Consider the following 27,625-nt stretch of genomic DNA (forward strand, 5'->3'; position numbering starts at 1 on the left):
TAGTGCTGGTCCATGCAGAGGATGACAACCTACTACTGCTGTCACTTCCTGCAGTAACTCAGGTGGCGGAGATCTGAAGGGTGCAGCCCGGCTGCTAACCCAGGGGGGTGTCAGTGTGACCCCACACGCCAGGATCTCTAGTTTTCAGTTTGTTTTTTTAAAGACACGCCCCACTCCAAAAAAAACCCCGTTACAATATGTATAATAGCAGCTCCTGTCGCTGGCCCAGCCGGCCTGCCCCTGAGTTAATGATACAAGGGATTTACGGTTGTGGTGCAGTCTGATTGGCTTCCTGGCCATCAGGCCAGATGGGCTAATAGCAGGCAGTAGCTGCATTAATGCAGGGTCCGTGGGGGTGGGGCAGACCTGGCCCTGGGCTCCCACTGCCAGCTGCTCCTCCAGCGCTGGCGACACTGAGAGGATGCCAGGCCACTTTGCGCTCACCCTGGTGCTGCTCAGCGCCACCCTGGGCCTGGTGAGTGCGTCCTGGGCATGGCCAGCCACTCCCCACCCCATCAGCTGGTTTGGTGGGGTCTGGGGAGTGCGGGGAGGGCAGGGCACCCTTATACAGAACAGCTGCTGAAGGGTTGCCGGTGCCACCCAGGGGACTGGGCTGGGCTGGTGTCTCTGGCATCATCTCTTCCAAAATCAGGGTGATTGTGCCAGTCTGGGGCAGCTTCAAGGATGGGCAGGGAATGGGCAAGCTCCAATCCACCCCCAGGGCAGGGACTGGCTGGCTCAGGGGGGCAGGGGAGAGAACATGGGGCCTTTCCCCTCTTGGGGGCCCTGGCCCCAATCCAGCCAAGGCTTTCAGTGTCCAAAGGTCTAACGGAGTTGCAGGGTCCCTACGCAGGGGTCTGAGCCCATCACTCGTGGGCAGGGGGTGATCACAGCTCCGCTGGCCGAAGATGCCTGCCTCTGCCCCCAGAGGGGGTCTCTCCAACGGCAATGGCGGGGGTGCTGTGTGGAGGGGCAGCTCAGCTGGCTGCCCTTGCTCCGTGGTTGAGGGGTGCCCAGTTTCTGGGCTGGTGGGACTGGCATTGGCTAGGATGTTTGTGGGCAGACCCATGTGTGTGGGGGGTGCATTCATAGAATCCTAGGACTGGAAGGGACCTCGAGAGTCCAGTCCCCTGCCTCATGGCAGGACTAAGTATTAACGAGACCATCCCGGACAGGTGTTTGTCTAACCTGCTCTTAAAAATCCCCAGTGATGGAGATTCCACAATCTCCCTGGGCAATTTATTCCAGGATTTAACCACCCTGACAGGATGTTTTTCCTAATGCCCAACCTAAACCACCCTTACTGCAGTTTAAGCCCATTGCTTCTTGTCCTGTCCTCAGAGGTTAAGAAGAACAATTTTTCTCCCTCCTCCTTGTAACAACCTTTTATGTACTTGAAAACTGTTCTCATGTCCCCTCTCAGTCCTCTCTTCTCCAGACTAAACAAACCCAAGTTTTTCAGCCTTTCCTCACAACTCATGTTTTCCAGACCTTTCATCATTTTTGTTGCTCTTCTCTGGACTTTCTCCCATTTGTCCACATCCTTCCTGGAATGTGGCACCCAGAACTGGACACAATACTCCAGTTGAGGCCTAATCAGCGCGGAATAAAGCAGAAGAATTACTTCTCGTGTCTTGCTTACAACACTCCTGCTAATCCAGCCCAGAAGGATGTTTGCTTCTTTTGCAGCAGTGTTACACTGTTGACTCATATGTAGCTTATGATCCACTATGACCCCCAGATTCCCCTTCTGCAGCGCTCCTTCCTAGGCAGTCACTTTCCATTTTGTATGCGTGCAACTGATTGTTCCTTCCTAAGTGGAGTACTTTGCATTTGTCCTTATTGAATTTCATCCTAGTTACTTCAGACCATTTCTCCAGTTTGTCCAGATCATTTTGAATTTTAATCCTGTCCTCCAAAGCACTTGCAACCCCTCCCAATTTGGTATCGTCTGCAAACTTTGTAAGTGTACTTTCTATGCCATTATCTAAATCATTGATGAAGACATTGAACAGAACCAGACCCAGAACTGATTCCTATGGGACCCCACTCTTTATGTCCTTCCAACATGACTGTGAACCACTGATAACTACCCTCTGGGAACGGTTTTCGTACCAGTTTTGCACCGACCTTACAGTAGCTCCATCTAGGTTGCATTTCCCTAGTTTGTTTATGAGAAGGTCATGCAAGACAGCATCAAAAGGTTTACTAAAGTCTAGATATACCATGTCTACCGCTTCCCCCTATCCACAAGGCTTGGTACCCTGTCAAAGAAAGCTGTCTGGTTGGTTTGACACAATTTGTTCTTGACAAATCCATGCTGACTGTTACTTATCACCTTATTATCTTCTAGATGTTTGCAAATTGATTGCTTAATTATTTGCTCCATTATCTTTCCGGGTACAGAAGTTAAGCTGACCGGCCTGTAATTCCCCGGGTTGTCCTTATTTCCCTTTTTATAGATGGGCACTAGATTTGCCCTAGAGTATTCTAGGATGTATTTGACTTGAAGACATCTAACTTGTCTAAATAATTTTTAACTTGGTCTTTCCCTGTTTTAGCCTCTGATCCTACTTCATTCTCACTGGCAGTCGCTATGTTAGATGTCCAATCGCCACCAACCTTCTTGGTGAAAACCAAAACAAGGAAGTCATTAAGCACCTAGCCAGGGCCAGCCCCTAGCTCCCCCGAAATCCTGCCAGGAGTCCAGGGCTGGGCAGGGCGGGGCCGCTGCTGGTACCCGACAGGTTTCCAAACTCAAATCTGGGAAATTCCCCATTTTAAAGTTGAGAAAAATGGTGGGTCAAAAAACGATCTTGAGGGGGTGGAAAAGAATTTGGGGCAGTCTGGGAATAGGCAGCGCTGGGAGCAGCTGGCTGGGCAGCGTGAAAAGGGCATGCAGCTCTCAGCAGGGTGAGAGGGCAGGGCAGGTGCAGGGCCTGGTGCTGGTCTCACTTTGAGGGGAGGAGGACGGTCTCATTAGGTCGGGGGTTGTGTGGTTGGGGATCAGTCGCACTCTAGCAGGAGTCATGCGGTGCTGTCAAGGCACTGGGTCAGAGTCACACTAGGAGTGTCACCAAGTTGGGGGTCAGGGTGTGTGGGGGGGTCAGTCTCCCACTGGGAGGGTTTTGGGTTGGGGGTCGGGGTGCAAGGGATCAGTCTCACACTGGGGGTGTCCCTGGGTTGGTGGTTGGGTTGTGGCAGTCAGTCTCACACTGGGGGTGTCTCTGGGTTGGTGGTTGGGTTGTGGCAGTCAGTCTTGCACTGGGGTGTCCCTGGGTTGGAGGGTTGGGATATGGGGATCAGTCTCCCACTAGGGTGTCCCTGGGTTGGAGATCAGGGTGCAGGTGGTCGGCTCACACTGGGGTGTCCCCGGGTTGGGGGTTGGGTCGTGGGGGTCAGTCTTGCCCTGGGTGTCCCTGGGTCATGGGGCTGGGGGATCAGGGCAGGTCCCATCCCCGGTGACTCCCAGCCCCCCAGCTGCGCTGCTGGTAACCCGTCTCCCTTCTCTCCTGCAGGGACAGGCTGCAGGGGCGCTGACAGAAATCCACCAGGCCGGGTACTGCTCCTTCTACGGCGAGTGCGGGCGGAACCCCGAGGTCAACGTGAGCCTGCTGTGGTCGCCGGTGCCCTGCCTGTCCAACACGCAGGCCCGGCTGCTCAGAGGTGCCACCCTCAGCAAGCTGAAGGAGGTGTGCCCCCGGCTGTACACAGGCGAGACCGCCACCTATGCCTGCTGCTCCTATAACCAGCTGGTGGCCCTGCAGCTCAGCCTGGCCATCTCCCAGGCCGTCCTGACCCGCTGCCCTGCCTGCTCCGAGAACTTCGCCAACATCTACTGCCAGAACATCTGCAGCCCCGACCAGAGCCTCTTCACCAACGTCACCCGCTTCTTCAACCGCACCTCTGCCCTGGGCGTGCGCCAGGTGGGCGTGCTGGAGTACCAGTGTTTCTACAACCAGACCTTCGCCGACCAGTCCTATGACTCCTGCAAGGGCGTCCGGATCCCCGCCACCGGTGGCTATGCCATCACTGCCATGTGCGGCAAGTACGGTGCCACCCTGTGCACCAGCCAGCGCTGGCTGGACTTCCAGGGGGACAGCAGCAACGGGCTGGCCCCACTGGAGATCGACTTCCAGCTGGTGCCCGCCAATGGCGTCGTCGGGGAGGGCATCGTGCCGCTCAACAGCAAGACATGGCGCTGCGGCAGGGCCGTCAGTGACGAGGGAGAGGCGTGCTCCTGCCTGGACTGTGCCGAGTCCTGCCCGCAGATCCCCACCCCCACGCTCCAGCCCCCACCCTTCAAGGTGGGCAGCCTAGACGGGATCTTGTTTGTGTGCTGTCTGCTCTTCTGCCTGCTCACCGTGCTCTTCGGGGCCTTCCTGACGTGGCGCTGCATCTCCAGGCCCAAACAGGCCGGCGGTGAGGGGCGGCAGCATCCGAGGGACCGGCCGAAGCGCTCGGAGAGGCTCAGCCAGGCCACCCACCGCATCCTGGGGAAGATGTTCAGGAGATGGGGCACCATGGTGGCTTCCCACCCGGTCTCGGTCATCTTGATCTCAGCCGTGGTGGTGGTGGGGCTCTCCTGTGGGATGGTCTTTATCCAGCTCACCACGGACCCCGTGGAGCTCTGGTCCTCGCCTGACAGCCAAGCCCGGCAGGAGAAGGACTTCTACGACCAGAACTTCGGGCCCTTCTTCAGGACCAACCAAGTGATCCTCACGGCCAAGGGCCTCCCTAGCTACACCTACAACTCCCTTCTCCTGGGCAAGAAGAACTTCAGCGGGATCCTCTCCATGGCCGTCCTGCTGGACCTGCTGGAGCTGCAGACGCGGCTGCAGGAGATCGAGGTCTGGTCGGAGAAGGACGGCAGGAATGTGACGCTCAAGGACATCTGCTACGCCCCCCTGAACCCCAACAACGCCCGCGCCACTGACTGCTTCGTCAACAGCCTGGTGCAGTACTTCCAGAACAACCGTACCCGCCTGGAGATGACAGCCAGCCAGACTCAGGGGGGCCAGACGGGCATGGTGGACTGGAGAGACCACTTCCTCTACTGTGTCAAGTAAGTGCCAGGCCCCGGTGTGGGAGAAAAGGTGGTGTGCACGCTTCCCATACAGCTCTGCCAATGCCCCATTCCTGATCTGCAGCCCTCCGCTCGTCCAGCCCTGGGCCCCCCACAGCTCTCCCCTTTGGCTCGGGGGGTAGGAGTCAACACAGAAGGTTGTGGTTCCATACCCGCTAACGGTCTGTAGAGACTTGGACTTGACTGATGCCCCTTTATTCCCTGTGTCCCCCCACATCTGTGGCCTATTCCTTCCAGAGCAGGACCAGTCGCTTTCCACTCTGCTTCTCTCGTGCGTTTCCAAGCCGTTCTCGGTCTGCCCCGTTGCCTCTCGGCCTCGGGATTCCGGCCCAGCTCCTGCCTCATTCCCTGGCTCAGCGCACCCCTCCATGCATTTCCTACCACCTCCATTTTCATGCCAGCATTTCCTGGCCCGTCACTTTCCCTTTCATCCTCCCTGCAAGTTCTGGGCTTGGGAGCTTTGCTGGCTGTCTGCTAGTGTGGATTTGTCCTAGGCAGCTGGGCCCAGCACGTGGTGTTTGGTTTGGGTTGTGAATCATGTCTGGCTTCGCTATTCTGGCTTTAATGTCTCCATCTGGCTGCCTCTTGTGCTTACAGCGCTGCCGAGTTCTGCGAAGTGTCGGACGTCACAGTCAATCCAGTGACAGTTCGGTGTCAGGCTCTTCAGTGCCTCTCTCCTTTCCCAGTCCGTCCCCGGGAGGAAGCTCCCAGACATCTTAGTGTCATGGATCCCTGGGACCGGGGCTATGGCACAGTCTCTGGGAGGCTCCCTTCAGCGAGCCAGACTCCCGGCAGTCTCGCTATTCCTCCAGGACAAGCCCTGCAGCTTCACCGCCTCCTTAGGCCATCAGCCCCTGGCTTCCCACTGTGAGCTCCTCTCAGCAAGTCCCACCAAGGCAGCCCCTGAGGGAGACTGGGACGATCTCGGGGAGCAGCACATTCCCTCCACTAGCCTCTGCAGGGACACCCAGTCGGCGTGGGCGCCCGGCTGGACACAGCACAGGGAGGCCTCGGGTAGCCCAGAGAAAAGAAAGATCCAGCCCCGTCCATCCTGCTTAGCCCAGAGCCCTCAGCCCCATCACTCTGACCTGCCTATGTCCCAAGTCAGGTGCCCCAACTGCTTCCCACAACCCACTTTTAGCTCCCCGAGCTGCAGCTCAGCCCCTGCGGTGAAACGGGCAGTGCTGCTCTCTGGGGCACTGGTTGCTAGGTCTCCATGCCTGGGCAATCAGATTTGCTGTGCTCTTCTCCAGAGCTCCACCGGGTACACCCCGGGGGACCACTTCAGCGTGCCAGCCCCCCAGGGGTCCCCCTTTTCCTTCAGGGTGGGCCATGGCATCCCAGCCCTCCTGCTTCGCACCCGGAGCTCTGCCCAGTGAGCGCGGCCGAGCCAGACGCTGGGCAGAGCCTCGCGGGGCCCAGCGCAGCCCCGTGGGGTGTGCACGGACCCCAGGCAGCCTGTCCCAGCAGAGCAGGGTTGATTGGTGGGGTGCAGGCCGGGCTGAGCTCAGCACAGAGACGTGAAGGCTGAGACATAACCCTGCTGGCCAAGCTGGTGCCCCCCAGCCACACGGCCACGGGCGCCTGCCAGGCTCTGCCTCGCCGGCCTGTTGCCTGTCCCAGAAGCCAGCTCTGTATCCCCAGCCCAGCCCCCTCGGGCTTTGTTCTCCAGCTGCCTCTGCTCAGCGTCCCTGGTGAGAGCTGGGGGAACCCATCCCTTGCCCCCTCCTACGTGCAGCTCTCTGCCTGGATTTCCCATAGATCTGGGTCAGCCTCAGCCACTCCCACCTCCCCAGCTCCTGCCTGGTCCCAAGGGCAGTCTTAACTCTTTCGCCCCCATGGGGTTGCCATGAAAAGTACAGGGGAAACTGAGTCACAGGTAGGCCTCACAAAAATACTGCCAAAAATTCCCACTTCCTCACAGGGTGGCTCTGGGCTCTGGGGGACTCCCTGCTGGGATGTGTGCTGGGAGGCTCTGGATCTACACTGGGGGTCTCTCCCTGGAGTGCTGTGGGGGACTGGCAGTGGCTCAGCCCTGGGGTGGGGAGCTCCCTACGAGGCAGTAGCTCTGCCATGCTGGGTGCCCCTTGCAGAAAGGCTGGAGATGGGGATGGTTAGAGGGTGCCGACCTTCCTCTCCTGCTGCCCCTGCCATGCCCACCGCCAGCTCCTCCCCTGTCACTGGCTTTCTCCATCTCTTCTCTCCACCCTCCCGCTTCGCAGTTCCCCTCCCCACCCTGCGGTGTGCCTCCAGCCCCCCTTCTCTCTGCGCCCACCCCAGGCCCATCCCTAGGGGGAGCTCCTGGGGCAGGCTGCAGTTTGCAGAGGAGTGAGCATAGACACAGTGCTGCAGAGCCAATGGGACCGTGGCATCCGGAGTCCCGGGGTGCGGGGGCCCTGCAGTGCCCCTGGCAGGCAGCCTGCTCTCACTCACTCCTTCTGCCTCCCCAGCTCGCCGCTCTCCTTCAAGGACATCACGAACCTGCAGCTGAGCTGCATCGCTGACTACGGCGTGCCTGTCTTCCCCTTCCTGGCCGTGGGTGGCTACACAGGTAAGGGACACCAGTGCCAGGCGGGCACCCAGCTCCTTGGCTTCATGGGCAGCGACCGCCCACCTCCTCCACAGGGCTCACGGCTCCGTGGGGGAGGGGGGCACAAGGGAAGCATGTGGTGGGTTGGCTGGCAGGTGTTGGCACAGCGCCCCAGCAGCCTGGCACCACGGCCAGGGGAAGAGTGACGGAGCGGCTGAGAGGGGATAACCAGGCGTCTCTGGGGATGTTCAAAGGGAGCGTCTCCCCAGCGTGAGGGCAGCGGGTGCACAGCTGCATCTGTTGGGCATGTGCCACGTGAGCGGTGCCAGCTGGCATGAATGGCAAAGCACAGCGGGGCTCGCCAGCGCAGGAGAGGCGATGGGCAGGGTGGGGACAGCCAGGCAGGACCTGGCAAGAGAAGACCAGCGGCGGGTGTCCGAGGCACCGGAGAAGGTGTGAGGCGAAGAGATGAGCAGCAGCATCCGAGTGGGGCGGGGCTGCACGCAGCGAGGGCATGGAGCAGCAGCTGTGCCCGCCGCGGAGGGGCCAAGGTCCAGCTCTGGGTGAGGACAGCCCGAACTGGAGAGACGGGCTGCAGAAGGCATGGGCAGGAGAGGGCTGAGCCTCGCAGGCATCCCACTCTGGGGGCTGGCTCAAGGGGGAGCTGGTGATGGGGCTGGTGTGGGAAGCAGCAGGGAGCCGTGGAGCCCCTTGCCTGCATCCGGCCTGGTGGGACCGAGCACAGATTGTGCCAGTCCAGCCAGGGTGACTCCAGCACCAGGTCTGCTCTGGATCGCCGGCCCTGGGGGCGTCCCGGCATCTGGATGAGAAGCCCCCAGCCCCTGGCACACGTCTTAGCTGGTTCAGTGCCTCAGCCCGGTGCTCCTGGAGGTGCCATCTGGAGGAGGAGACCGGAACCAAGGCTCTGGCTGCTTGGGGCCACTGGAGATTCCAGGACTCTGCTAAGGACCCTGGCATCCTAGCCAGTGCTCCAGGGACTTCAGCCTGCCCCCCGACTCCCTCCACCCTGTGGCAGTATCAACTGGGTACAGAACTGTCACTTCCTGTCTTAAGCGGTCAGCAGGTGTTGCAGTGTGGGGTTAGCCAGCTACCACACCGCTGCCTGTCAGTGATGTTGGAAGGCTCCTTGCCCCTCTCCCACTGATCCCGGGGGGCTGGTGTTTGGGAAGTGGCCCTAAATCCTGAGCTGGAAGGTGCCCGGGTGGGGCAGGATGGCAAAGTCTGGATATTTATGATCTCCCTTATCAGCCCAGCTCCTTTCCTGTGAGCCGGGTGCTGCTGTGGGCAGGGGCAGGAGGCTGAGTGCCGAGGGCTGGCGGGAGGAGGGGGATGTCCATGCCTGCCGGCTCTCAGTGCCCTCCTCCGCCAGGTGAAGATTATTCGGAGGCCCAGGCACTGATCCTCACCTTCTCGCTGAACAACTACCTGCGGAGCCAGGCAGAGTATGGCTGGGCTCTGCTGTGGGAGCAGCGCTTCCTGCAGGTGGTGCGGGAGTTCCAGCGGGCCCACACCCACAACTACACCGTCGCCTACATGGCCGAGGTACTGGGGTAGCGACAGGCCCTGGCATCGCAGACACCCGGCTGGGGGCCAGGGCCTGGGGTGCCAACCCTGGACAATGGGGGCTCAAAGACCCCCCCATCAGGAACTCTCTTATGGCTCAGGGCTGTTCAGGTCTGTTGGGGTCTCTGGAGCCAGGACCCCAACACTGCACAGGGTGCAGCGTGCTCCCCCCAGCCTGGAGTATCCCCCAGCCCAGAGTGGCCCCCACATCCTGTTGCCCCCTCTCCTTGCTCCATTAAAGGCCAAGGATGAGCCTCTGCTGCTGGCACAGTGGACAAGCTCTGGTTTGGGGGCATATGCGCGGGTGATGGTGCTGGGCACAGGGCATTTCCTGATGCCAGACTGGGGCTGGGGGGAGAGGGGGGACAGCAGGAAGGGATGGGGGAGGGACAGCCACAGCCAGGGCAGGGGCAAACAGAGGGCACTTCAGGGTGCATGGGGGAAGCCCAGCCCTCTAGCCCCATAGGAGGCCCCAGGGCACAGCTCTTGGCTCCAACGGGCACAGTTCCAGCCAGTGGCCATGGGAAGCGGGCGCTGCCCCTTCCCCCCGTGGCACTGCCTGTCTCTAACCCCCTGCCCCCCAGCGCTCCCTGGAGGATGAGATTAACCGCACCACAGCCGAGGACATCCCCATCTTCGCCATCAGCTACCTGGTGATCTTCCTCTACATCGCTCTGGCCCTGGGCGAATACTCCAGCTGCAGGCGTATCCTGGTACGGGGGCAGCGGGGCTGGTGGGAGGCTTTGGGGCTTGCTTTGGGCCCATTGTGCCAGCTGGGAAGCAGGGGACTGGGATGGGGCCCTGGCATGAGCCTGCGGTGAGGGCAGTGTCTGTCTGCTGGCCTGTGTCTCACTCCAGTCTCTCCAGTCTGCATCCGATGAAGTGAGCTGTGGCTCACGAAAGCTTATGCTCAAATAAATTGGTTAGTCTCTAAGGTGCCCCAAGTACTCTTTTTCTTTTTACTCCAGTCTCTAGTAGCCAAGCACCCCTGCACCCACCCATTGCTGGCACGCCCTGGGGCTGAGCGGGCCCTGGAGAGGGGGCTGGCCATTCCCTGCAGAGTAGGGGGCTGGGGCTGCCTGTGGGGGACTCTCGGTCTCCAGAGCTGGTTGGGTCTCTTTGCGCAGCTTGGAACGGACTCAATCAGCCGCCACAGAAAGACCAGGGTCCACTGCATGCACCCCGCATCTCTGCACAGCCCCGGCTCCCCGGCCCCACAGCCCAGTGCTCCCTGGCTTTGCCATGCACAGCCCCAGCCCCATAGCCTTCCCTGAGCACCAGGGCAGAACGCCCCCTGCCGAGCCCCCCAGCCGCTTCCTTGCAACCCCGTCTCCGCATCACTCCCGAGAGTCCCTGTCCCCCACGGGTGCCAGTCGCCCTGACCTGCTGCGCTGCCCCCTGCAGGTGGACTCCAAGGTGACGCTGGGCCTGGGTGGGGTCCTGGTGGTGCTGGGGGCCGTGTTCTCCTCCATGGGCTTCTACGCGTACGTGGGGCTGCCCTCCTCCCTCGTCATCCTCGAGGTGGTGCCCTTCCTCGTGCTGGCTGTGGGCGCTGACAACATCTTCATCTTTGTGCTGGAGTACCAGGTGAGCTGGGGCACCCAGCCCCCCAGAACACCCAGCCCAGCCCCCCAGAATGCCCAGTCCTCCAGGGAATCCCTTCCATCCCCCACACCCAAGGGCAGTGCCCCCTCCTGGCACATCCTACTGGGCAGCATCCCATCACTCCTGGGGCCCGCTGGGGATATCCCATCGGTCATGGGCTGGGGTGTCCCACTGGGGCCTGGCTGAGGGGGCTGGGGTCAGGGACTGACCCTCATGAGCATGGGGGTCAGAGGGGCCCTTCCCACAGCAGCGGGGGGATGGGGATCGACCCCGTCTGGCTGTGGGAGCAGGTGATGTAAAGAAGAAAACCAGGCTGGGGCAGGTCCTGTTTGGGGGGCGAGGTCCACTGGCAGGACAGGTGGGAGGTGCAATAGGCAGGGGGTACGCCCCTACCAGGGGGCGGGGCAGTTGGGGGGCATCACCCAGCCCCTCCCCTCACCCTGGCGGGTGCTTTGCAGAGGTCGGTGCGGGAGCCAGGCGAGCGGCGGGAGCAGCACGTCGGGCGGGTGCTGGGCACTGTGGCCCCCAGCATGCTGCTGTGCAGCTTCTCCGAGGCCACCTGCTTCTTCCTGGGTGAGTGCCCCGTGGCGCAGGGTAGGGGGGCCTGAGCTGGGGGAGGGCTGGGCCCAGGTGTGGGGCACCTGGGGGTGCCCAGCGCCATGGCTGCTTGTGCCCTTCCTGGAATGCCGCCGGGCCATGGCTGGGGCATCGGGACCCGTGCCGGGAAATGCTAGTCTGGCCAGGGTAGTTCCGGGTGCACACAGCGCCTCTCCCCCACACTCACGAGCTGCTCCCCCAGGCACAAAGACCCCTCCCTTGCTCACGAGCTCTCGTGCCCACAGGCTCCCTGACACGGATGCCCGCAGTTCGCACCTTCGCCCTCAATGCTGCCCTGGCTGTGCTCTTTGACTTCCTGCTCCAGATGTCCATGTTCGTGGCACTGGTCTCCCTTGACGCCCGCAGGCAGGAGGTGAGGTGCCCCCTCCGGGGGGCATGGGGCTGGGGGGCAGGAGGGGAGGGGTGCCCACCGTGGGGCATGGGGCTGGGGAGCAGGAGGGGAGGGGCACCCGCTGTGGGGCACAGGGCTGGGGGGCACGAGGGGAGGGCCATCTGCCGTGGGGCACGGGGCTGGAGGGCAGGAGGGGAGGGGCGCCCACTGGGGGACAGGGGACTGGAGGGCAGGAGGGGAGGGGCACCCACTGGGGGACAGGGGGCTGGGGGGCAGGAGGGGAGGGGCGCCCGCCGAGGGGCGTGGGGAGGGAAGGGGCGGGGCCATTCCCCGGCTGCACCGAGCAGGCAGATTTACGGGCAGGGCCGGGTGCCCCTTGGGCCGGGCCAGGGCTAGGGCTGCAGGGCTCCTGCGTCCAGGCCGCTGGCCGGACAGACGTCCCCTGGCTTCCCCGTCCTGGCAGGGCTGTGCCCTGCGCCCTCGTGCTGCTGACACCCCCTTTGCCCCCAGGCCGCCTGCCTCGACCTCTGCTGCTGCCACCGCCTGAGCAAGCCGGGGTGCCCAGCGCGGAGCGAGGGGCTGCTGCGCCCCTTCATGCGGCGCGTCTACACCCCCGCGCTGCTGAACTGCACCGTCAGGGCCCTGGTGGTGAGCGAGGGCCACGCGCAGGGGGCAGGGAGGGGGCCTGGATGCCAGGGTGGGGTTGGGCCCTTGTGCTGGGGCTGGGGTGCTGTGCGGCAGGGAGAGGGCAGGGACTGGAGGCGGGGAAGGGGAGGGTGCTGGGGGGAGGGACAGTAGAGCTGTTCTCACCACGGTGTCCCCTCCCCACCAGATGCTGCTTTTCCTGTTCACGTTCTGCGCCGGGATCTACCTGGCGCTGCAGGTGCCTGTGGGGCTGGACCAGGAGCTGGCGCTGCCCAAGGTGAGAACCCCCCCTCCCCCCCACGTGCCCATTGTCTGCCCGGGTCCTGTGGGCCACGCGGCTCTCACAGGGCGCCTGGAGCCTGGGCTACAGGCCCTGTCCAGGCGCTGCCTGGCCCTGATGCCCCTTGGCCAGTTGCACCCCACCCACCCATGTTGGCAGCTTCCCGGGAGCCCCAACAGGGCAGCTCTGTGTCACGGGGTCCCTGGGCCATGCTCTGGAGCTGCTCCCCATGAAGCCAGGCAGGACTCTGGGGCAGTCTCCTCTCGGGGAGCAGCCTGTCTGCAGGACACACAGCTCCCCCGGCTCCACCTTCCTGGAGCATTCAGCCTCCTCTGCCCCTCCGTGCGTTTCCCACAGCGAGTCCGCCCAGGCGGGGTCCTGGGGAAGCCAGAGTGTCCTGCCCACGCGCTATCTCAGAGTGGGACTCTCAGCCAGCCAGTAACACAGAAGGTTTATTAGACGACAGGGACATGGTCTAAAACAGACCTTGTAGGTGCAGAGAACAGGACCCCTTAGCCGGGTCCATTTTGGGGGGCAGTGAGCCAGACAACCATGTCTGCCCTTCACTCCATGTCCCAGCCAGCCCCAAACTGAAACTCCCTCCAGCCTCTCCTCCTCTGGGCTTTGTCCCTTTCCCGGGCCAGGAAGTCACCTGGTCTCTTTGTTCTCCAACCCCTTCAGTTGGCACCTTTGCAGGGGAGGGCCCAGGCCATCAGTGGCCAGGAGACAGGGTGTCGGCCATTCTTTGTGCAGACAGCATCACACCTGCCCTCTAGGGCTCTGCAACAATCGCACACCTTTATCCCACCACCTAGAGACTTAAGAAATGCCTAGGGGAAACTGAGGCACCCAGACAGTATTCAGAGAAAACATTAAGAACGTTCCCACTTTGTCACACTCTGTCCTGTTCCGCCCAGGCTTTTCTGCCACCCCCATCACCAGGGTATCTGGGCACCTTCCAGCCGTGTGTGGCTCGCTTTCCCCTGGGGGCATTGCCCTGTGCCGGGCTTCAAGGAGGCTGGCTGGAGACAGGCGCCTGGTGGGTTGGGCGGGGACTAGGGAGGTGTGGGGGTGCCCCATAGCCCTGAAGTTGCTCCATCTCCCACTCAAAGACACCAGCTTGCCCTGGGGCAGGAGATTCCTGGGGCTGCGACCCCACTGGGAGCTCTGGGCCTGGCAGCTCTGTGGGGGCCAGTCTGGGGGGTGCCTGGGAGGGCAGGCCATGCCGGGGCACCAACCCTGTTCTGTGGAGCCCGTGGAGGGGTGACATGCTAGCCACGGCTGGTGCCCAGCGCGAGGCGGGGAGATGGCGGTGGGCAGGGCCATGGCGAGGGGGGGCGCAGTCTTCGAGCCAACCGAGCTGCCCCCTCCGGGAGGCAGGGCAGGGAGCTGGCACGATGGTTCCTGCGCTGTCTCCTCAGGACTCCTACATGGTGCAATACTTCGAGTACCTGAACCAATACTTCACGGTGGGCCTCCCCACCTACTTCGTCACCACCGGCGGCTACAACTTCTCCACGGGGCCTGGCCTGAACGGGGCCTGCTCCAGCGCCGGCTGCGACAACAACTCCCTGACCCAGAAGATCCAGTATGCCACAAGCTTCCCCAACGTGTGAGCACCCTGGGGCCGGGGAGAGGGCGCCCAGCCGTGGGGCCGCACACAGCTCCGCGGGGCCCTCGCTCCCACCCACAGCCCCGGCCCCGCGGGGCCCTCGCTCCCACCCACAGCCCCCGGCCCCCGGCTCCGCGGGGCCCTCGCTCCCACCCACAGCCCCCGGCTCCGCGGGGCCCTCGCTCCCACCCACAGCCCCGGCCCCGCGGGGCCCTCGCTCCACCCACAGCCCCGGCCCCGCGGGGCCCTCGCTCCCACCCACAGCCCCCGGCCCCCGGCTCCGCGGGGCCCTCGCTCCCACCCACAGCCCCCGGCTCCGCGGGGCCCTCGCTCCCACCCACAGCCCCGGCCCCCGGCTCCGCGGGGCCCTCGCTCCCACCCACAGCCCCCGGCTCTGTGGGGCCCTCGCTCCCACCCACAGCCCCCGGCTCCGCGGGGCCCTCGCTCCCACCCACAGCCCCCGGCTCCGCGGGGCCCCTCGCTCCCACCCACAGCCCCCGTCCCCCGGCTCCGCGGGGCCCTCGCTCCCACCCACAGCCCCCGGCTCCGCGGGGCCCTCGCTCCCACCCACAGCCCCGGCCCCCGGCTCCGCGGGGCCCTCGCTCCCACCCACAGCCCCCGGCTCCGCAGGGCCCTCGCTCCCACCCACAGCCCCCGGCTCCGCGGGGCCCTCGCTCCCACCCACAGCCCCGGCCCCGCGGGGCCCTCGCTCCCACCCACAGCCCCGGCCCCGCGGGGCCCTCGCTCCCACCCACAGCCCCCGGCTCCGCGGGGCCCTCGCTCCCACCCACAGCCCCCGGCTCCGCGGGGCCCTCGCTCCCACCCACAGCCCCGGCTCCACGGGGCCCTCGCTCCCACCCACAGCCCCCGGCTCCGCGGGGCCCTCGCTCCCACCCACAGCCCCCGGCCCCCGGCTCCGCGGGGACCTCGCTCCCACCCACAGCCCCCGGCTCCGCAGGGCCCTCGCTCCCACCCACAGCCCCCGGCTCCGCAGGGCCCTCGCTCCCACCCACAGCCCCGGCCCCCGGCTCCGCGGGGCCCTCGCTCCCACCCACAGCCCCGGCCCCGCGGGGCCCCTCGCTCCCACCCACAGCCCCCGGCCCCCGGCCCCGCGGGGACCTCGCTCCCACCCACAGCCCCGGCCCCGCGGGGCCCTCGCTCCCACCCACAGCCCCCGGCCCCCGGCACGCGCTATCTCAGAGTGGGGACCTCGCTCCCACCCACAGCCCCCGGCTCCGCAGGGCCCTCGCTCCCACCCACAGCCCCGGGCCCCCGGCTCCGCGGGGCCCTCGCTCCCACCCACAGCCCCCGGCTCCGCGGGGCCCTCGCTCCCACCCACAGCCCCGGCCCCCGGCTCCGCGGGGCCCTCGCTCCCACCCACAGCCCCGGCCCCGCGGGGCCCTCGCTCCCACCCACAGCCCCCGGCCCCCGGCTCCGCGGGGGACCTCGCTCCCACCCACAGCCCCCGGCTCCGCAGGGCCCTCGCTCCCACCCACAGCCCCCGGCTCCGCGGGGCCCTCGCTCCCACCCACAGCCCCGGCCCCGCGGGGCCCTCGCTCCCACCCACAGCCCCCGGCTCCGCGGGGCCCTCGCTCCCACCCACAGCCCCGGCTCCACGGGGCCCTCGCTCCCACCCACAGCCCCCGGCTCCGCGGGGCCCTCGCTCCACCCACAGCCCCCGGCTCTGCAGGCCCTCGCTCCCACCCACAGCCCCCGGCTCCGCAGGGCCCTCGCTCCCACCCACAGCCCCGGCTCCGCAGGGCCCTCGCTCCCACCCACAGCCCCCGGCTCCGCAGGGCCCTCGCTCCCACCCACAGCCCCCGGCCCCCGGCTCCGCGGGGACCTCGCTCCCACCCACAGCCCCCGGCTCCGCGGGGCCCTCGCTCCCACCCACAGCCCCCGGCTCTGCGGGGCCCTCGCTCCCACCCACAGCCCCCGGCTCCGCAGGGCCCTCACTCCCACCCACAGCCCCCGGCTCCCGCGGGGCCCTCGCTCCCACCCACAGCCCCCGGCTCCGCGGGGCCCTCGCTCCCACCCACAGCCCCCGGCTCCGCAGGGCCCTCGCTCCCACCCACAGCCCCGGCCCCCGGCTCCGCGGGGCCCTCGCTCCCACCCACAGCCCCCGGCTCCGCAGGGCCCTCGCTCCGACCCACAGCCCCCGCCCCCGGCTCCGCGGGGCCCTCGCTCCCGCCCACAGCCCCCGGCTCCGCGGGGCCCTCGCTCCCACCCACAGCCCCCGGCTCCGCAGGGCCCTCGCTCCCACCCACAGCCCCGGCCCCCGCTCCGCGGGGCCCTCGCTCCCACCCACAGCCCCCGGCTCCGCAGGGCCCTCGCTCCCACCCACAGCCCCCGGCTCTGCGGGGCCCTCGCTCCCACCCACAGCCCCCGGCTCCGCGGGGCCCTCGCTCCCACCCACAGCCCCGGCTCCGCGGGGCCCTCGCTCCCACCCACAGCCCCCGGCTCCGCGGGGCCCTCGCTCCCACCCACAGCCCCGGCCCCCGGCTCCGCGGGGCCCTCGCTCCCACCCACAGCCCCCGGCTCCGCGGGGCCCTCGCTCCCACCCACAGCCCCGGCCCCCGGCTCCGCGGGGCCCTCGCTCCCACCCACAGCCCCGGCCCCCGGCTCCGCGGGGCCCTCGCTCCCACCCACAGCCCCCGGCTCTGCGGTGCCCTCGCTCCCACCCACAGCCCCGGCCCCCGGCTCCGCAGGGCCCTCGCTCCCACCCACAGCCCCGGCCCCGCGGGGCCCTCGCTCCCACCCACAGCCCCCGGCCCCGCGGGGACCTCGCTCCCACCCACAGCCCCGGCCCCTGGCTCCGCGGGGCCCTCGCTCCCACCCACAGCCCCCGGCTCCGCGGGGCCCTCGCTCCCAACCCACAGCCCCCGGCTCCGCGGGGCCCTCGCTCCCACCCACAGCCCCCAGCTCCGCGGGGCCCTTGCTCCCACCCACAGCCCCCGGCTCCGCGGGGCCCTCGCTCCCACCCACAGCCCCGGCCCCCAGCTCCGCGGGGCCCTCGCTCCCACCCACAGCCCCCGGCTCTGCGGGGCCCTCGCTCCCACCCACAGCCCCCGGCTCTGCGGGGCCCTCGCTCCCACCCACAGCCCCGGCCCCCGGCTCCGCTGGGCCCTCGCTCCCACCCACAGCCCCGGCCCCCGGCTCCGCGGGGCCCTCGCTCCCACCCACAGCCCCCGGCTCTGCGGGGCCCTCGCTCCCACCCACAGCCCCCGGCTCCGCGGGGCCCTCGCTCCCACCCACAGCCCCGGCTCCGCGGGGCCCTCGCTCCCACCCACAGCCCCCGGCTCCGCAGGGCCCTCGCTCCCACCCACAGCCCCCGGCTCCGCGGGGCCCTCGCTCCCACCCACAGCCCCCGTCCCCCGGCTCCGCGGGGCCCTCGCTCCCACCCACAGCCCCCGGCTCCGCGGGGCCCTCGCTCCCACCCACAGCCCCGGCCCCCGGCTCCGCGGGGCCCTCGCTCCCACCCACAGCCCCCGGCTCGCGGGGCCCTCGCTCCCACCCACAGCCCCCGGCTCCGCGGGGCCCTCTCGCTCCCACCCACAGCCCCCGGCTCCGCGGGGCCCTCGCTCCCACCCACAGCCCCGGCCCCCGGCTCCGCGGGGCCCTCGCTCCCACCCACAGCCCCCGGCTCCGCGGGGCCCTTGCTCCCACCCACAGCCCCCGGCTCCGCGGGGCCCTCGCTCTCGCCCACAGCCTCCGCCCCCCGGCTCCGCGGGGCCCTTGCTCCCACCCACAGCCCCGGCTCCGCGGGGCCCTCGCTCCCACCCACAGCCCCCGGCTCCGCGGGGCCCTCGCTCCCACCCACAGCCCCCGTCCCCCGGCTCCGCGGGGCCCTCGCTCCCACCCACAGCCCCCGGCTCCGCGGGGCCCTCGCTCCCACCCACAGCCCCGGCCCCCGGCTCCGCGGGGCCCTCGCTCCCACCCACAGCCCCCGGCTCCGCGGGGCCCTTGCTCCCACCCACAGCCCCCGGCTCCGCGGGGCCCTCGCTCCCACCCACAGCCCCCGGCTCCGCGGGGCCCTCGCTCTCGCCCACAGCCTCCGCCCCCCAGCTCCGCGGGGCCCTTGCTCCCACCCACAGCCCCCGGCTCCGCGGGGCCCTCGCTCCCACCCACAGCCCCCGCTCCCGGCTCCGCGGGGCCCTCGCTCCCACCCACAGCCCCCGGCTCCGCGGGGCCCTCGCTCCGACCCACAGCCCCCGCCCCCGGCTCCGCGGGGCCCTCGCTCCCGCCCACAGCCCCCGGCTCCGCGGGGCCCTCGCTCCCGCCCACAGGCCCCGGCTCCGCGGGGCCCTCGCTCCCACCCACAGCCCCCGGCTCCGCGGGGCCCTCGCTCCCACCCACAGCCCCCGGCTCCGCGGGGCCCTCGCTCCCACCCACAGCCCCCGGCTCCGCAGGGCCCTCACTCCCACCCAGAGCCCCCGGCCCCCGGCTCCGCGGGGCCCTCGCTCCCACCCACAGCCCCGGCCCCCGGCTCCGCGGGGCCCTCGCTCCCACCCACAGCCCCGGCCCCGCGGGGCCCTCGCTCCCACCCACAGCCCCCGCCCCCGGCTCTGCGGGGCCCTCGCTCCCACCCACAGCCCCCGCCCCCGGCTCTGCGGGGCCCTCGCTCCCACCCACAGCCCCCGCCCCCGGCTCCGCGGGGCCCTCGCTCCGACCCACAGCCCCCGCCCCCGGCTCCGCGGGGCCCTCGCTCCCACCCACAGCCCCCAGCTCCGCGGGGCCCTCGCTCCCACCCACAGCCCCCGGCTCCGCAGGGCCCTCACTCCCACCCAGAGCCCCCGGCCCCCGGCTCCGCGGGGCCCTCGCTCCCACCCACAGCCCCCGGCTCCGCGGGGCCCTCGCTCCCACCCACAGCCCCGGCCCCCGGCTCCGCGGGGCCCTCGCTCCCACCCACAGCCCCCGGCTCTGCGGGGCCCTCGCTCCCACCCACAGCCCCCGGCTCCGTGGGGCCCTCGCTCCCACCCACAGCCCCCGCCCCCGGCTCCGCGGGGCCCTCGCTCCGACCCACAGCCCCCGCCCCCGGCTCCGCGGGGCCCTCGCTCCCACCCACAGCCCCCGGCTCCGCGGGGCCCTCGCTCCGACCCACAGCCCCCGCCCCCGGCTCCGCGGGGCCCTCGCTCCCGCCCACAGCCCCTTCCCCCCGGCTCCGCGGGGCCCTCGCTCCCACCCACAGCCCCTTCCCCCCGGCTCCGCGGGGCCCTCGCTCCCGCCCACAGCCCCATTCCGCCCTGCCCCAGAACCCCTCCCCCCACCTCTGACAGGGCCCCTCGCTCCGCCCTACAGCCTCATTCCGCCCCATCGCCCCATCTCTGCCAGGGCCCCTTGCTCTGCCCCAATGCCCATGCCTCCAGTTCTGCCGGTACCCCTCGCTCTGCCGGTACCCTCAACCCCAAGTCTTCTGGGCGCCCCGCTGTGTGGATTTGTTCGGTTTGAACAAAGGCGGGCGCCTCTGATGGTTGCTTGGGACCTAAGTCATTATCTGAGCCGGGTCCCCCAGCCCACACCGGCGGCTGCCTCCTGTCCAGCTCTGTCCCTACCCTAGCCTGGGTAGGCCCGTGGTGCCCTACGGCTGGGCCTGCAACCGCAGGCAGGGCCCCCACTAACCAGCCACCCCTGCTTCTCGTGCAGATCCTACCTGGCCATCCCAGCTTCGTCCTGGGTGGATGACTTTATTGACTGGCTCCATCCTCTGTCGAGATGCTGCCGCATCAGCCACAGCGGGGGGCAGTTCTGCCCCTCCACCAACAGTAGGTCTCGCTGGGGGGTTAACCTGACTGTGCTGCCCAGGGCTGGGCACGGAAAGGGACACCAGGACCCTGCTCCCCCAGCGGGTGTGGCACTGTGACCCCCCAGACAAGGGGGCAGGTGGTCACTGCAGAGAGAGGGGTCAGAGATGTGGGGGGGGGGGGGCGCCCTGTGGGGCAGGGCAAGACAGGGCCCCTGCAGTCTGGGGAGAGGGAAGGCTGGAGAAGGGGGCTCACCCCGCAGCGAGACAGGACCGTCCCGGCACAGCCACACCTTGGACAGACGGGCCCTGTGCGCCCCGATGGCGTCTGGCTGCCACTGCTGAATGCCACGGCCAGGCGATTCCAATGCTAGAGGCCGGGCAGAACCCCAGGGGTTTGGGGCAGGTGGAAAAGCTGGATTTCCCCTCAGATCGCCATGAGATCCCAGTGGGGGCAGGCTGGGGCAGCGAGTCAGTGGGGTCTGGCCAGCCCTGCAGGCACACTGGAAAGCAGGTTTCAGCCCAAAGCGATTTTGCCAGCGCTTGCCAGACTCAGTTCTGTTTAGTGTGTGTTGGGGGGCAGGAGTGGGGGGCAGGAGGTGGCTGGGAGGGGCGCGGGGGAGTTTGGCCAGAGTGGGATGGCAAAGGGCATGGCTGGGTGCAAAGCTCATCCTGCACAAGCAGTGAAGGGCACAACACTCTGGGTTTCGATTCCGTGCAGCCTGTGGAACTCCCGGCCACTAGATCTCTGAGAGCTGAGCAGAGCCCTGCATTGACCTGGGCCGCGACTGCAGCGGGAGCTCCCTGGAGGGATAAAGCAGCAGCAGGGATCTGAGCCCTCCCGTCCCTAGCCATGAGCTGGCCCTGGCCTGACAGGGTCTGGGAGAAACAGCTCCAAGGGGCCGGTGATTCCAGAACAGCCATGGGATGGGGGCTCTGGCACGTCCCTGGGACTGGCCCCGTGGGAGAGGAGACGGGTCTGGGCAGAGCCAGGTCTGATCCACCCGGGGGATTCCTCTGGGTGAGGAGAGCCCCCATGCCCACCTGCCCGTCATTCTCGCCCTGCGACCCCCTCACCATCCTGGCCTCTCACCCCGCAGCCATCACAAGCTGCCCGCTCAGCTGCATGAGGAACCTGAGCGAGGTCATTCGCCCCTCGGTGGAGCAATTCAACCACTTCCTGCCCTGGTTCCTGCATGACATGCCCAACCTCAACTGTCCCAAGGGGTAGGTGCTGGTGGGGGCAGGGCCGGGCGCTGGGACGGCGGCGGGGGCTGGAAACATGCCCTGCGGGCAGCGGGGCTGGGATCGAGGTGCAGCACATGCCCCACACAGCACCCCCTGCTGGCCAGGAGTGAGACAGGCACACACATGTGCAGCACCCCCAGCCGGCGAAGGGTCAGATAGACAGACGCACAGTGCCCCCTGCTGGTGAGGGGTCAGGCAGACGGCGCCTCCTGCTGGCCAGGGGTGTCTCTCACACACACACAGAGTAACTGACTGTCACAGGCGCCTGCAGCTCTCGCCAGGCCCGCGGCTGTGCTGGGCGGGGCGCAGCCTTCTGGCGGGACCTATGGGCGCTGGCCATTAGCGCTGGGCCAACCTACAGGGAAACACTTCCAACTGACCCCTCACTCTGCCTCCCCCCCAGTTTGCCATTCTAGGGGCGTTCTGGGACCGGCTAGCAGCACCCCCAGCCCGTACCCCCAACCCCACCTCTGTCCCCCAGCCTGGCTAGCAGTGTAGGACACACATACCCTGGCTGATAGGGCTGGACTCGGAGCCCCAGGCCAGCACCCTGGGGCCCAGCCCTGCCCCACACAGGGACCCCACATCTGCCCCGCTGGGGACCTCTCCAGGCACCCCCTTCCCCATAGTGGGCAGCTCAGACTGTAGGCAGACTCAGGTGAGAGGAGAGCTTCCCATGTAGCGGGGGGTCACCCTGCCCCTCCCCGCTCTCACCCACCCCTCTCCTATCCCCACCCAGGGGGCTGGGTGCCTACGACACCGCTGTGAAGCTGGGCCCGGACGGCGAGATCCAGGGTAAGTACCAGCCGCGCTGGGCACACCCACGCATGGGGCGGGGGAGACCCCCTCTGCAGTGAGATGGGTGGGGAGGGCCTGCCCCCAGGGGAGGGGGGAATGGCACACAGCAGTCTGCCTCCTGGGGGCATCAGGACCACACTGCCCTCCTGCGCCACACAGCGCTGGGGGTCCAGCCCCACTGCCTGTCGCATGCCAGGGAAAGAGTGGGCACAAGGGGGCCCTGTGGGACCACACTGGGGGCAGGATCCGGCAGTCTGGGTAGTGAGGAGGGTACAAGAAAAGCATGGGGGGGTTCCCAGGATATGGGGGAGGAGGGCACTGGGAGGGCATAGTGAGGGAGAGCGTCCCAGGATATAGGGGTGAGAGCATAGTGGGGGAGGGGGTCCCAGGATATGGGAGGAGAGGGACAGTGGGAGGAGTGGGGGTCCCAGGGGAGCTCTCCAAACCAGGGGACAGTAGTCTTACCCCCCCATCTCCCCCAGCCTCGCGGTTCATGGCCTACCACACGCCCCTCACTAACTCCCAGGAGTTCACGGCCGCGCTGAGGGCAGTGCGGGAACTGGCAACCAACATCACCCACTCCATGCGGCGGGTGCCGGGCACCGACCCCAGCTTCCGGGTCTTCCCCTACACGTGAGGGGGCAGATGGCACAGAGGGGTCGGGGGGGCGCTCTGGGGGGTGTTTCCCATAAGGATGTTGCTGCCTTGTCCCATGAGGAGAAGGGGGAGGGGATGCCCATTGGGTCCCTGTGGGGTGCAGCCTGGTTGGGCCCATGTCTAGAGGGATTGGGGCTGGGGCCAGTCCAGTGAGAGCAGGGGCAGAGGGGCAGCACAATGGGGCCCATGTCCCTGAGGCAGGGAGGGTATTGTCCCAGGGGGCTGTCCAGGGGCCCATGTCCCAGGCACAGGGGGATGGGTCCCGGGGGACCATGGAAGGGACCCGTGTCCCAGGAGGGAGGCAGGGGAGGGTCCTGGGGGGCTGTCCAGGGGCCCATGTCCCAGGGGGAGGCAGGGGATGGTCCCAGGGGCCCATGTCCTGGGCAAGGTGGGGGTCCTGAGGGCAATCTGGGGGGCCATGTCCCAGGCACAGGGGGATGGGTCCTGGGGGCCATCCCAGGAGGAGGCGGGGGGGAACGGACCGTCCAGGGGCCTGTGTCCCGGGGGGAAGCAGGAGGGTCCCAGGGTGCCGTCCAAGGGGCCCTGTTCCAAGGGGGAGGCAGGGGAGGATCCAGGGGGGACTGTCCAGAGGCCTGTGTCCCAGGTCGGAGGCAGGGTAGGGTCTCGGGGGGGCTCGTTGTTGTCTCACGCCATGCCCGGCCCCCAGGGTCACCTACGTGTTCTACGAGCAGTACCTCACCATCGTCAGCGAGGGCCTCTTCAACCTGGCGCTCTGCCTGGTGCCCACCTTCGCCATCTGCTGCGTGCTGCTGGGCATGGACCTGCGTTCGGGCCTCATCAACCTGCTCACCATCGTCATGATCCTGGTGGACACCGTGGGTGCCATGACGCTCTGGGGCATCAGCTACAATGCCATCTCCCTCATCAACCTGGTGACGGTGCGTGCTGACCCCGGGCACCCAGCCCCTGGTACCCGGCACCCAGCCATCCAGCCTCCAGCCCTGGGCACCTGGCACCCAGCCACCCAGCCTCCAGCCCCGGCATCTAGCCTTGGGCACCCAGCCTCCAGCCCTGGGCACCCAGCATCCAGCATTGGGCACCCAGCCACCCAGCCTCCAGCCCCGGCATCTAGCCCCCGGCACCCAGCCCTGCACACACAACCCTGGGCACACATTACCCAGCCTCCAGCCACCCGGCCTCCAGCCCCAGGCACCTGGCACTCAGACTCCAGTCCTTGGCATCCAGCCCTGGGAACCCAGCCTCCAGCCCCGGGCACCCAGCATCCAGTGTTGGGCACCCAGCACCCAGCCACCCAGCCTCCAGCCCTGCACACCCAGCCCTGGGCACACATTACCCAGCCTCCAGCCACCCGGCCTCCAGTCCCAGGCACCTGGCACCCAGCCTCCAGTCTCTGGCACCCAGCCTCCAGCCCCTGGCACCCAGCCCTGATTCCCAGCCCCAGCTGTCTGGCACCCAGACCTGGACACTCAGCTTCCAGCCTCCATCCCCAGGAACCCAACCCCCAGCCCTGGCTACCTGGCACCCAGCTCCCGACCTCCAGCCCCAGGTGCCTGCTTCCCAGCATCCCCCCACCCTTCCCATGCTGCCGTTCACAGGTGGCCGCAGGACCCAGCTCTGGTAGGGGAGGGCATGGCTGTGATGTCCCGAAGCCCACTGCATGCTGGGACAGGACTTGGTGGGTGTGTGGGTCCTTGATTCAGTGCTGTATGGAGAGCCTGTTACCCAGCAGGCCCAGTGCCCCCTCGCTGCCCTCTTCCACTGTGCCCCATGGGGCAGGGTCTCTGATCCTGGGCATGGGGTATGGGTGCTGAGCGGGCTGCACGTGCTGGGGGGCCATGGGGTTTGGGTGCTGTGGGCAGAGGGTGTGGGTGCTGGGGGGCATTGTGAGCCTGCTGCAGCCCTGCCTGCCCCAGCCCCAGCCCTGCTAACTCCCTGTGCCCCTTGCAGGCCGTGGGCATCTCGGTGGAATTCGTGTCCCACCTGACCCGGGCCTTCGCTGTCAGCACCCAGCCCACCCGGCTGGAGAGGGCCAAGGAGGCCACCGTCAACATGGGCAGCGCGGTGAGTGGGAGGCCGCGGGGCGAGGTGGGGGGTCGGGGCCGGCCAGCCCCGGGGAAGGAGGGCCTGTGAGGGGGTGGCCGGAGCCATCTCTGACCAACCCCCTTCCCTGCAGGTCTTTGCTGGCGTGGCCATGACCAACCTGCCGGGAATCGTGGTGCTGGCGTTCGCCAAGGCCCAGCTCATCCAGATCTTCTTCTTCCGCCTGAACCTGCTCATCACGCTGCTGGGCCTGCTGCATGGCCTGGTCTTCCTACCCGTGCTGCTCAGCTACTTCGGTGCCTACCGCCACGCTGCCCGCCTGCCCCCAGCGCCCTCCCCCCGGCCACCACACTGCCCGGCTGCCCCCAGCGCCCTCCCCCCGGCCGCCACGCTGCCCGGCTGCCCCCAGCGCCCTCCCCCCGGCCACCACACTGCCCGGCTGCCCCCAGCGCCCTCCCCCCGGCCGCCACGCTGCCCGCCTGCCCCCAGCGCCCTCCCCCCGGCCACCACGCTGCCCGGCTGCCCCCAGAGCCCTTCCCCCGGCCGCCACGCTGCCTGCCTGCCCCCAGTACTCACCCCGGCCACACGCGCTGCCCACCTGCCCCCAGCGCCCTTCCCCCGGCCGCCACACTGCCCGCCTGCCCCCAGTACTCACCCCGGCCACATGCGCTGCCCGCCTGCCCCCAGCATCCGCACCCCGGCTGCAGCGCTGGTTGCCTGCCCCCAGCGCCCTCCCTCCAGCAACCACGCTGCCCGCCTGCCCCCCAGTGTTCGTCCCGGCCGCTGCACTGCCCGTCTGCCCCCAGCACCCTCCCCCTGGCCGCCATGCTGCCCGCCTGCCCCCAGTACTCACCCCGGCCACCCGCGCTGCCCAGCTGCCCCCAGCGCCCTACCCCTGGCCGCCGCACTGCCTGCCTGCTTTAGTGCTCATCCCAGCCACCCGTGCTGCCCAACTGCCCCCAGTGCCCTCCCCCCGGCCGCTGCGCTGCCCGCCTGCCCCCAGTGCTCACCCCAGCTGCCCGCACTGCCCGGCTGCCCCCAGTGCTCGTCCCAGCCTCCCACGCTGCCCGCCTGTTCTCGGTGCTTGTCCCGGCCGCCGCACTGCCTGCCTGCCCCCAGCGCCCTCCTGCCAGCCGCCACGCTGCCCGCCTGCCCCCAGTACTCACCCCGGCCACCCACGCTGGCCACCTGCCCCCAGCGCCCTCCCTCCAGCAACTGCGCTGCCCGCCTGCCCCCAGTGTTCGTCTCGGCCGCCCGCACTGCCCACCTGCCCCCAGCGCCCTCCCCCCAGCCACCGCGCTGCCCATCTGCCCCCAGTACTCATACAGTATCGCACCTGTCCTGCCTTCCCCAGTGCCCCATCCACCCCGTGCTGCCCACCAGCGCCCAACCCAGCTGCCCTGCACTCCTTGCTTCCCCCACAGCATCCCACTCGCCCCGCGCTTCCCGCTTGCCCCACAGTGCCTGCCCCACTACCCTGCAATGTCCACCTGTTCAACACCCAGGCCTCCTGCTCCGAGGTCGGAGCTGGGGGGAAGGAGGCAGGGCACAGGGGCACCATGGTTGGCACGGGGGGAGCTGCCTGTGGTACCTCTGGCCATGGCGTCTGCCATCCCACCCAGCTCTAACCTGCCCCTCCTGTACCCTAGGGCCCAATGCCAGCCCCACCACAGCCCTGGCCAAGGCCCCACAGCCGGAGCCGGAGAAGAGGCACCCTGATGGCAGCCTGACCGTGAGGAACCCCAGCTTCCAGGACAAGGACCAGGGACCAGGGGACCCCCCCACGGCCTCCCACCGCCTCTGAGGGGCAGAACCAGGGGGCACCGAGCTGCTGCTACTGCCAGGGGAGTCACTCCTCTCTGACTCAATGCGGGTCGGGGGGTTCTGCTGCTGGATAGCCCCCAACCCTTTGAATCTTCAAATCTCCCCACCTCTACCACCACCGCCTTGGAGGGGCCAGGCCAGCGGCTCAGGGCTGGGGGGATGGGCACCCTGCATAGCGTGGGGCGCTCTCCCCACGCACTCAGTGCCTGCCCCAGGGCAGAGCCAGGGGTGTTTTCAGGGAGTGTGCTGGGGGCTCCCCACCTTCAGCACTGACCTCAAAGCCCTAGCTCAGCGCTAGGGGGCGCTCACTCCTCACACTCAGTGCTGCCCCAGCGAGACACCCCATCACTCGGGCCCCTGTGGGAGCTCATGCACTTTCCTTGCCCAGTGAGTTGTCAGCCCCTAGGACAGGCCGAGCTGGGGGGCCTGCATGTCTCTGATCCCTGGAAGTCTGGGGGCTCTGATTTGCTGTGTTTAATTCCAGGCAGATTCTGGCCCTGGGGCCGGATGGAACCCGCCTCTCAGTGTTTACAAGACAATTTCCTACCTGAATTATATTTAAACCTTGCTCTAACCCTTCTGCCTTTGTCTGCGTTTAACCTTGCAAATGGGAACCCTGGGGCAGGGTTCCTCCGTCTCTACCCCACACTGGGCCGTTGGTGCAGCTGCTGCACAGCGGCTGTGCTCCCCCACGGAGGCAGCTGCATTTCAGTGTAAAGGATTCCTGCCTGTGCTAAGCACTTGGGGATGAAATTGTTTCATTGACTCTTGAGCCAGAAGGACCCCTGTTCAGCACAGGCCAGTAATTTTCACCCAGTCTAAGCCCAGACCAGGAGAAACTGAGGGGCACCCATGCCCGAGGCCCCTGAGAGGGCAGGAACTTAACTAGGTGCAACATGCCCAGATGATGCCAGCAGGCAATCTGCTCCCCCCAACTGCAGGGGAAGGCGATACTCCCCCCATCACCCCCCCAGGTCCCTGCCAGTCTGACCTGGGGGAAAGGCATACTCGCTGGGCATCTAGGACAGATTCTCTGTGCCACCTC

General features: G+C 67.7%; 1 protein-coding gene across 1 annotated transcript; it reads left to right on the forward strand.

Annotated features, from left to right (window-relative positions):
- Positions 1-421: 421 nt before the first annotated feature.
- NPC1L1 (NPC1 like intracellular cholesterol transporter 1) lies at positions 422-27,151 on the forward strand. The gene is made up of 19 exons (XM_078850637.1): positions 422-475; positions 3,519-5,065; positions 7,537-7,637; positions 9,007-9,179; positions 9,785-9,913; positions 10,605-10,787; positions 11,264-11,378; positions 11,648-11,775; positions 12,265-12,402; positions 12,587-12,676; positions 14,101-14,291; positions 19,935-20,053; positions 21,132-21,258; positions 22,019-22,074; positions 22,560-22,710; positions 23,402-23,633; positions 24,664-24,777; positions 24,890-25,052; positions 26,406-27,151. Exons 1-19 carry the CDS (start codon positions 422-424, stop codon positions 26,558-26,560), a joined length of 3,966 nt encoding a protein of 1,321 aa, XP_078706763.1. The 3' UTR covers positions 26,561-27,151.
- The last annotated feature ends 474 nt before the right edge of the window (positions 27,152-27,625 follow it).

Source organism: Lepidochelys kempii, chromosome 26, assembly GCF_965140285.1.
Source record: "Lepidochelys kempii isolate rLepKem1 chromosome 26, rLepKem1.hap1, whole genome shotgun sequence".
In the NCBI taxonomy this organism is placed as follows: Eukaryota; Metazoa; Chordata; order Testudines; family Cheloniidae; genus Lepidochelys; species Lepidochelys kempii.

Excerpts from the sequence above, each read along its gene's own strand:
- NPC1L1 (XM_078850637.1), top strand. The coding sequence starts at position 422 with ATGCCAGGCCACTTTGCGCTCACCCTGGTGCTGCTCAGCGCCACCCTG. Across the intron at positions 7,638-9,006 it reads GGCCGTGGGTGGCTACACAG|GTGAAGATTATTCGGAGGCC; the intron begins GTAAGGGACACC and ends CTCCTCCGCCAG. Across the intron at positions 22,075-22,559 it reads CCCGGACGGCGAGATCCAGG|CCTCGCGGTTCATGGCCTAC; the intron begins GTAAGTACCAGC and ends CATCTCCCCCAG.